Here is a 9,711-nt window from a genome sequence, read left to right on the forward strand (position 1 = left end):
AAAAGCACCTTTCCATACATTAACCCTGGAGAAGTCTTTTCTTTAGCGGCAAGCGGGCGCAAATTCAGTAGCTCAGCCCCAGGTTATTTTTGCCCAGCAAAGGTGCAACTAAATGTTTGCACCAGCAAAGATGCTAGATTTCTACATGGTATTTTGAGGCAGCTGTTATCCAGGACTTAAGGACAAGCCAGCTATTGTTTGGTACATCACCAATTCACAGGCGCATCAAATACTGGGCCACCAATTTAATGCTACGTAAATCTGTAAAATGACAAACTCACTAAATTTTCTCTTTGCCAAAAAGAAATCAGCTATCTGTAAAGCAGATATCAATTCTTGTGTTGCTCAAGTAGGGCAGAGTTGATTTTTTAATGAACTGTCACTTCTTGTCTTTCTGAATTTCACAAATGAAACGTGATGCAAACGTTAAGCCGTCACACAGATGGCGAGGCCTGCAACACACTGTTGTTCCGGGTATGGCCTTTCCCAGTTAGATTATGACCTAGACTTTCTCTTTTGATAGGAGTAGAGTAGTAGGGTTACAAGTAGCACGTGGGGAACTATGTCTTGAAGTGTTTTCACCTGCATCCACACTCGCCTTCAAAACCATGTGTGAATGCCTGACTTCAGACTCACACCCCTGCACACGAGTCTAGATTCACAATACATGAACACTGGGCAGCCCCCCAAATCCAATTCCTACAAATTGTAAGGATTGTTCTTCAATGAAGTTATTTGGTAAATCAGTACGTGTGAACCCATCAGTACATTAATTGCCGAATGCCCAGTGGTTGGTTTGATTTCATCACTCGTGAGAGCTCACATGGAGCATATCCACTGATGCCTTCTTAGCAACTTAAACGATCACATTGTCATAAAAGTTTCATTTTCTCTTTTTCTTCCTCCTGTTATCAGGTAAGCTGCTTTAGAGAGCAAAGGTTGATTTCAGCTGCTGAAAGTGACGCAGCTGATATTCCTCTTGAGAAACTGGAATTACATCTCTTTTCTAGGACTACTCTGATTCCCGTATTTGGAGTTCTTCCATTACTGATTACTTCTGCATCCCAGAAATTCTCTTTGTGATGTTGACCATCCCTATTTCATGGTTATTCTCTTTGTGATGTTGATCATCCCTATTTCATGGTTATTTTATTTCCTCTTTTGATTTGACAGTCTTTCTCCCCATCACAAGTGTCAGTGGCTCTAGGTAACCTATCATTGGTGACACAGTCCCCTTCCTATAAAACTGGATGTTAGATTAAGTGATTAACTTAATGAAAAACTAGTCATCACCCTAAAATTTTGTCCTTTAAAAATGACTATTTTTATGAAATAATGTCTAGATATTTTCGATAACTCTGTCCTGAGCAATCCCATTTTATCCTTTTCATAGTGAGATGGGGGGAAATCAGACAGTGGTTACAGAATTCATTCTCCTGGGATTTTGTCTTGGCCCAAGGATTCAGATACTTCTCTTTGGGCTCTTCTGCCTGTCTTACACCTTCACCCTGCTGGGGAATGGGGTCATCCTGGGGCTAATCTCACTGGACTCCAGACTGCACTGTACTTCTTCCTCTCACACCTGGCCATCGTTGATACAGCCTATGCCTGCAACACGGCGCCCCAGGTGCTGGGAGACCTCCTGAGTCCTGACAAGCCCATCTCCTTTGCTGGCTGCATGACACAGACCTTTCTCTTTTTGACTTTTGCTTATGCCGAGTGTCTTCTCCTGGCGGTATTGTCCTACGAGCAGTATGTAGCCCTCTGCCACCCCCCCCCCAATATTCTGTCATTGTAAGCTGGAGCATCTGCATCTCCCTGGCGGTGATTTCCTGGGCAGGTGGCCCTGGTCCACGTGGGCCTCGTCCTGAGCCTGCTCTTCTGTGGGCTTCATGAAATCCACCACTTCTCCTGAGAAATCCTGTCTGTCCTCAAACTGGCATGTGCTGACACCCGGCTCAACCAAGTTGTCATCTTCGTTGCTTCTGTGTTTGTCTTAGTTGGGCCCCTCTGCTTGGTGCTGGTCTCCTCCACACGCATCCTGGTTGCCATCCTGAGGATGCAGTCGGGTGAGGGCCGCAGAGAGGCCTTCACCTGCTGCTCCCACCTCTGCCTGGTCCAGCTCTTCTGTGGCAGTGCCATCGTCATGCACACGGCCCCCAAATCCAGCCACCCGGCAGAAGATCCTTTTCCTGTTTTACAGTTTTTTCAACCTATGCTGAACCCACTGATCTATAGCCTGAGGAACACAGAGGTCAAGGGTGCTCTGCGGAGAGCACTGTTCAAGGAAAGTCATTTCCAGTTGGAGTGACATTTGAATCGCCACCCTCAGTAGTCTACTTGGAGCCTTGGGTACTGAATACCACCTAAGCTCATCACTTTCTTTATGTCTGAGACTAAATGATCCAAGACACTCTGTAAAGCATTCTCTTTTCCTCCCCATAAAGTATTTAAGTTTTGCTGTATTTGTTATATTTAATTCTATCAAACATATTTATTTTTTCATTTAACTGCTTGGTGCATTAAGACTATCTAGAGGTAAAAATTTATTCCATCCACTACTAAGGGGCCGAGAAGGTTAAAATAGGCACTCTACCTCTGACTTCGTCAGGTGTGTGCAGTAATAGCAGAATGGCAGGCATTACTGATGGAGCCACATCAATAACAATTCTTTACAATACTGTAGCTACAGGTAGAGACCCAGAATCCATTAATAACTTTGTCCATTTTTACCCCACATTCGGATGTGTCCTCTCAATTGTAAATCCTCTTACAAATAGTAAATGTACCTCAATGCCTACTTAGGCTTAGGGGAAATTGATTTTGTTGATTAAATCCTATCATCTGTCTTACAATTTCTGAGATCAGAGAGTCAGTCCACACACATTCAGATGGCATCCCAGGGAATTACCCAACAAAATCCACTGTCCAGTCTGCCCTGGGCTTTTGATGGCCACTTGTTTCCAAACTCTTTTCATCTTCTCAAGAAAAATATCTATGATTCTCTCTGAATAAACATACACTCTTCACTTAGGAGGAGCTAGCAAGTGCTACAGCCCGACTTTCAATCGCTGGGTATGAATGGAAAGCCCTAAGCAGAGGCAACTGGATGGAAAAAGGAGTGTTAATAATAGTTAATAGTACTATTAATTATTCTGTGCCACCCATTGCACATTGACAGCTAGTTTACAGAGATCACCACGTTTCGTCATCATAACAAAGCCATTTCTCATTATCATCCCATTTTATAGATGCAAACATTAAGCAGATGGCAAATGTGAGACTCATACCCCAACAATCTGGCTCCCAAGCCTTTCCTACTTAACAGGACAATGTAGTACATCACTATCAATGTTATTAAATTAAGAATAAGGCTAACCTATCGCAACATAAGATATGTTAGGAGAGTGTGGGTTCCTTCTCAGTCTAATATAGGCCACAGTGAGGCTGGGGGAGCCAGATATTACCTATTGAGGGCTTCTGGTCCTGGTCAGTGAGTCCGGTGGGCATGGTCGCTAAAGATGGTCAGAGTTTTGGAGCAGCACAGAGAGGGTGGGAACGGAGGCTGTTCTCATTGAAATTAGAGGTTTGGTTTAGACCTGAGCATGGTGTCAAGACCCAGAACTAGGACATCTCTGTTTTCACATATATCACTCACGTGTTCATACACATGTGCGTGTGTGCACACATGTTTACTGAGTACTCACTATGGTGGGGCGCTCTTCTAAGCATCTTGTAAGTATTCGCTTTTCAAATCTTTGTAACAGCCCTATGAGAAAACAGAAGCACAAAGAGATTAAGTACCTTAACCAAAGCCTCACAGGTAATAAGTACCTAGTCCGGGATCAAACAAAGGCAATCTAATTACCAAGACACAACCAATATATAAAAATCAAAAAGATTGTGATGTTTCAGGAGAAGGAACAGGAGAGAAGAAAAAACTTTCAATGTCCAGCCAAAGATAGGCCTTGAGCTCCATATAGAAATAGTACTTAAATTTGCTGAAGAAAGCAGTTTCACTTTATACTGGCGTGAAAATGAGAGGGAGGTAGCAAGAAAGGACTGTGACTCCCAAGGGTCAGGGATGGAGGAAGAGCCTCTCAACTAGCAGGAGAGTGAAAGTGAAAACAATGCAAGAAAGAGTCTTGCATTGGGATCTTGGAAGATCCCACATGCCGCAGAGGAACTAAGCCCATGCGCCACAACTACTGAGCCCATGCGCTACAACTACTGAAGCCCGCGTGCCTAGAGCCCGTGCTCCACAACAAGAGAAGCCTGCGCACCGCAATGAAGAGTAGCGCCTGCTCGCCACAACTAGAGAAAGCCCGTGTGCAGCAACGAAGACCAAACACAGCCAAAAATAAATAAATAAATTTATAAAAAACAAAAAACTAAAAACCTGGCAAGAGGGTGGAGACAGTTATGCGCAGAAGCTCCCAGAAATGATAGGAACGGGAATCCATGTGTGGCAGCAGGTTCCCTTGCTGCCTGATATTGGCACCTGTAGCATCTTTGGCATGTGGACAAGGGATTGCCAACCACAGACCTGAAGGATTGTTGTTTACCATTTACTGTGAATGTAGAGTATCACTGTTAAATATGGGTTGTTGCGAGGGGGCAAAAACAAATGAAAGGAGAATTGGAATGCTGTCCCACTGGGTGAAAATGTAGCTATGTTTTCCCAACCAGGGGGGAAGTGTCTTATACTTCCTGCTTTCTTGACAAACTTTGAAGAGCTTTGACTCATTTTGATCTTTTTTTAACCTGTGCTTCTCTTTGTTTGTTTCTAATTTTTGAAATCACGTTGGGCCAAAAGGAGAGATGCATCCTCGAGCACAGCGCGATTCAGTCAACAGAGCGCTGGCTTAGATTTGGGACATCTGGGTTCCCGTCCCAACTCCCCCACTAAATCACTATATGACCTTAGAAAAGTTGTTTTACTCCTCTGGTCTACAGTTTCCTCATCTATAGAATGAGAAGTCGAACTAGACAATCGTTAAGGTTCTTTCTTAATTTTCTGTCTGCTGGTTTCCTCACATTTCACTGGAATTTGGATTTTCACTTTTTCCAAAGGAATATAGAATAAGTTCCAGGCAGAGAAAATGAAATGGATTCTTAAAATAATTGAATATCTTGGTCTTTAAACATGGTAGGAACACAAGAGTAACGGCTGAATTAATAAATGAATTGAATATTTTAGTGCTCCAGGAAATAGGAATTCCATAAGGCTGGCTGGAACATAAGGTGAAATGCCCACTCTAAGAAAAGTTAAGTTTTATTAGCCTTTTTGGAGCTTGTTAAGAGTAACTTCACTGGGATAGGTTCTAGGACCTGGAATAAAACTTAAACGTCCAATTCTGTATCTCTGTTGCCCACATTATAAATAATAATTTACTATCTAATATTTATTGAGCACGTAAGTTTCAGGCATTGTGGTGAGATACATGCATTATTGTCTTGTCTAAGCTTCGTAACAATTCTATGAGTCTAGTACTTTGACTGAAGTCATTTTTAAAAAGAAGAAATGGAGGCATAGAGATGATAAGTATGACACAACCTAGGTTCTAATCCAGGTCAGCCTGACACCAAAGACCACACCCATAATCACTAAGCATACTTCCTCTCTGTAGCCAGGACTTTTGGAATCTTTTTCTGCCCATAGTTAAAGGAAGACTCAAAAAAATCAGCCTGAATATTCTGAAAATCCACCTTAAGAAAAAGATAAAAATAGAGCTAACAGAGTTTCAATTGATGTGTAATGGAAAAAATAGTAATACAAAAACCAGTTTTTTAACGGAGCAAAAATTCCTAGATACAGTGGAGACAAATGAACCCCACACAGCAGAACAAGTAAAAGTCACAAATGAACATGATGAGAGATGTATAGACTCTCTAGTAATTAGAGAAATTAACTTTAAAGCATGAGATACCATTTTTTGCCCCTCAAGTGGACAAAAATAAAAAGATTGATACTTTCTAGCATGGCTGAGCATGTGGGCAGATAGGAATTTCCTCACAGTCTTGGTGGAAATATAAATTGATTTCATGGTTATTTGGGAATATCTCTTCCGAAATTAAAATGTGCATACCTTTGATGCAGCAATTCCAATTCTGGGAACACATCCTATAGAAATATTCACATATATATGTAAAAAATATGTAGCATCTTTGGCATGTAAATTTATTTTAAATTGAAACATTTGCAATAGCAAAATGTCACAAATAACCTAATATCCTTCAATAGTGGGGTTGTTAAATAAAACATTATAAATCTGTATTCTGGAATGTTATGCAGCTATGATAATAAACAAGTTTTATCTATGTAATGTTTGGAAGATTCTAGTAAGTGAGGAAAAAAAGTCATATTGATATAGTACTTTCTCATTGCTATAGAGAAAAGCCTATGTGTGTGTGTACATGTGTTTGTATGTGTGTGCAGACATATATTAAGGTACAGGAAAATATTCAAAATGAGAAACATTAAAGGCTTAAAAAGATGACTCTCAAAATGGAAAGTGTACTACAAAAAAGAATACTGCATTTTTAGAAAATTTTAAAGTAAACAAGGGTCAGTATTGCCATTTAAAAAAGGAAAAGAAAAAGTTCATTTAGGTTTTACCTTATTCTGATCTCCTCTTGACCCTCTGGCTCTTAAATACATATCAGCACACATTTGCTCACACACTACAGTTGAACCCAGGACAAAATAAGCAAAGATTAATATCATTTAGGATTTTGTTAGACTGTTTTAAATTGTACCAAGTTATTTTTTTCAACATAATACAATTTTTTTTTTCTTGTTCAGGGAAGGAGCTCCCAACCAGTAAGCAATTAGCCATCAACTGGTGATTCAGAGACACAGGGTCCTCACACCTTGTGGATCTGTCACCATGTCCATGTTCCCAAGGTAGTCATGTGTGTTGGAAGGAGGAAAAGCATGGAGGCTTTAGTGGGCCTGGCCTAAAAGTGATTGGCACTTCTGCTCACATCTCATTGGCTAAAACTTGGTCACATGGTCATACAAAACCACAAGGAAATCTGGGATATGTGGCCTATATATGTTATTTCCCAGGAATAATAGGAAACAGTTTTGTTAAACATCTAGCAGTCTCTGCCACAAGTAATCAGAGGCTCTGAGTTCCCTAGCTCTCTGGCTCTTCAGGACAACAGTGAAACTCGAGAGAACTGGTGGTACTAAGGGGTGGAATAGAGAGACTTGAGTCCCCTCCCAGACCCTCAGCAGCAGCACTCCCACTGATACATACGATGGATCTGTGTTCAATTTTATGTGAAATACAATCCAGATAAAGCTTCAAGACAAATCCTCTAGGCCCCACTCCAGCAGAGCTATTCTGAATGGCTAACACTCCTCAGATCACTTCCTGAGGGACCCAGCCAGTGTCAGCCCTGATCATCAAATCTCTAGATAGGAGGGGATCCCAGGGACCTGAGTTCAGGTATGTCATGATCAGTCTTTTTGCTTTGTTTTGCTTCCCCATCTATAAAATGATGATAAGATGCCACCCACCCTATCTGTCCCTGGTGGCGCAGTGGTTGAGAGTCCGCCTGCCGATGCAGGGGACATGGGTTCGTGCCCCGGTCTGAGAAGATCCCACATGCCGCGGAGCGCCTGGGCCCGTGAGCCATGGCCACTGAGCCTGCGTGTCTGGAGCCTGTGCTCCGCGGTGGGAGAGGCCACAGCAGTGAGAGGCCCACGTACAGCGAAAAGAAAAAAAAAAAAAAAACCCAATATGGATGTCCTTCTATATCTTACATAGAAAGTTTCTGAGTTACATTGAGACAAGCAAGTATAATGGAAGGAAGTGTGGATAATCTATATCTGTATGTGCTCATATGTACATAAAATAATTCTGGAGGGATACATAAGAAACCAAAGAGAGAAGCTGGAAACTGGGATGATGATGACAAGCAACAGCATAACTAGGTGAAGCTTATAAAACTTTGGGCAGCTTCTTTAAGAAAAAGAATGTGAATTCATGACTAGAAAATTAGTTCTGGCCTTGGAAGGGGCCCTTGGTAGGGGCTCTTAAGCTTGAGCTTCACCAACATTGTGGTAAATCTACCTCTTGGGACAAGCAGGGGAAAGAGAATGTGAATGAAAACTTTTGAATGTTAGACGTTTGAGCCATTTTTAACTACTAAAAATCTAATTTAACAAAATCTAATAAAACAATCTATAGTCCCAGGGATTTTTTTTTAGTGGACCCAATAAAATTTCTAGAACATGATTCTGTAAGTTCCTGGAAGGTATGAATTTTTCCCTGAGTTCCCCATTACAGTGTTTTAGCTCCTTAAATATAAAGGACCTCGTTTTCTCAACTCCTCTGAAAAGAGCCATGACAGCCAGTGTTTCTTCCTTTATTTTCCTTTATTTTCATTGGGGGTTTAGAGTTGCTTTGCTACTTCAAAGAAGACGGGACCCCTTGGGACATGGTTAAAACCCAAATCTGAGGACACAGAGCCTTAAAGAAATAATCCTAAAGTGAGAGAAAATTGGATCCTAAGTGTATGGCATTATTCTGAAAATAAGAAAGCTGCCACTGATTGAGAGCTGCTGACTCAGCCATCAAGATTTAGAATCTATGAGAAACCTTTTGTTACTTGTAAATTGTGTGTTCCAAGCATGATTTAGAGCGGAGAGCACATTTCAAGATTGATTTTTGCAAAGACGACTACTCTTTCCAGAACAAAAAGGCTTGTGACCTAAAGCGTTTATTTCCACAAGATGGCGCTATAGCTTCTGCCAAGCAGAAAACTCACATTTCCTTCAGAAACCAGAAATCCTAAATACGTTTTGACTGGGGACCAAATTTGTGGAAGATTCTTTCAAAGAAGCACTTTGTGCAAAAACGTGCTGGGGGAGGTTGATGTGGGCCACGAGGGTGAAGGTTATTTCAGGTGATAATGGTTCCACCACCTTCACACATACCCGAGTTGATGTCTCAAGGCTTCACGCTCACCCTGCTGCCCACTCCTTCTCCAAAATGTTGCTTTTACCACTGTCAGGCACGTGTCAGGAATGGAACCTGGGTATTCAGGAGCGGCGCAGAGTATCAGCCTTCATGGGAATGTATCTCCCACACCCGCCCACACTTTCTACCCAGGGGCAGCTCACCTCTTCAGGGGAGCCTTTCCTTACCACTTTAATCACACTTTCCTTTAACTTTCCCTGGCATCGATGTTTACCTCTCTTTAGGCTTATCAGAGCCTGCTTTAGAATGTTATCATTTGCATCTACAGTTTCCAAATTCTTCAGGGACAGAGTCCATGTCATCATTGCCATTTTATGTCCCACAACAATGAGCGCCCTCCCTTGAATTTATGCAGTCATGATATCACGAACACAGACAATCTAAAGTAAGTGCTCAGTAACCTTGGTAGCCTGAGCTATCAAGAGGATGCTAAGCCCACTTGGCCACTACCTAGGAGCTAGGGGTCTGATCTCTTAGATCACAACCTCTCTGGAACTCTTTGAACATCAAAAAAGGATAGGATTGAACTGTCCTCCTAACTCTTTAAAATATTTTGCTTCTATGTCTTTAATGGCTCCAGTAGCCCTGTCTTGAGGGAGCCACGGAAGCAGGAATATTTGTATCATAAGGAACTAGAGCGATGTTTCTGCTGAAGTGAATGGCATCTCTCTCTCTCTCTCTCTGTTCACCTTTATTCTTGTCTCCGTTTTTCTGTCTC

At 41.8% G+C, this 9,711-nt stretch overlaps 1 protein-coding gene across 1 annotated transcript; it reads left to right on the forward strand.

Annotated features, from left to right (window-relative positions):
- The first annotated feature begins 1,397 nt into the window (after positions 1 to 1,397).
- On the forward strand, positions 1,398 to 2,311 carry OR2A1 (olfactory receptor family 2 subfamily A member 1). The gene is given in 4 exon segments (XM_065883604.1): positions 1,398 to 1,560; positions 1,563 to 1,771; positions 1,774 to 1,838; positions 1,840 to 2,311. Coding segments are annotated over 4 exon segments (909 nt in total).
- The last annotated feature ends 7,400 nt before the right edge of the window (positions 2,312 to 9,711 follow it).

This window comes from Phocoena phocoena, chromosome 9 (genome assembly GCF_963924675.1).
Source record: "Phocoena phocoena chromosome 9, mPhoPho1.1, whole genome shotgun sequence".
Lineage (NCBI taxonomy): Eukaryota > Metazoa > Chordata > Mammalia > Artiodactyla > Phocoenidae > Phocoena > Phocoena phocoena.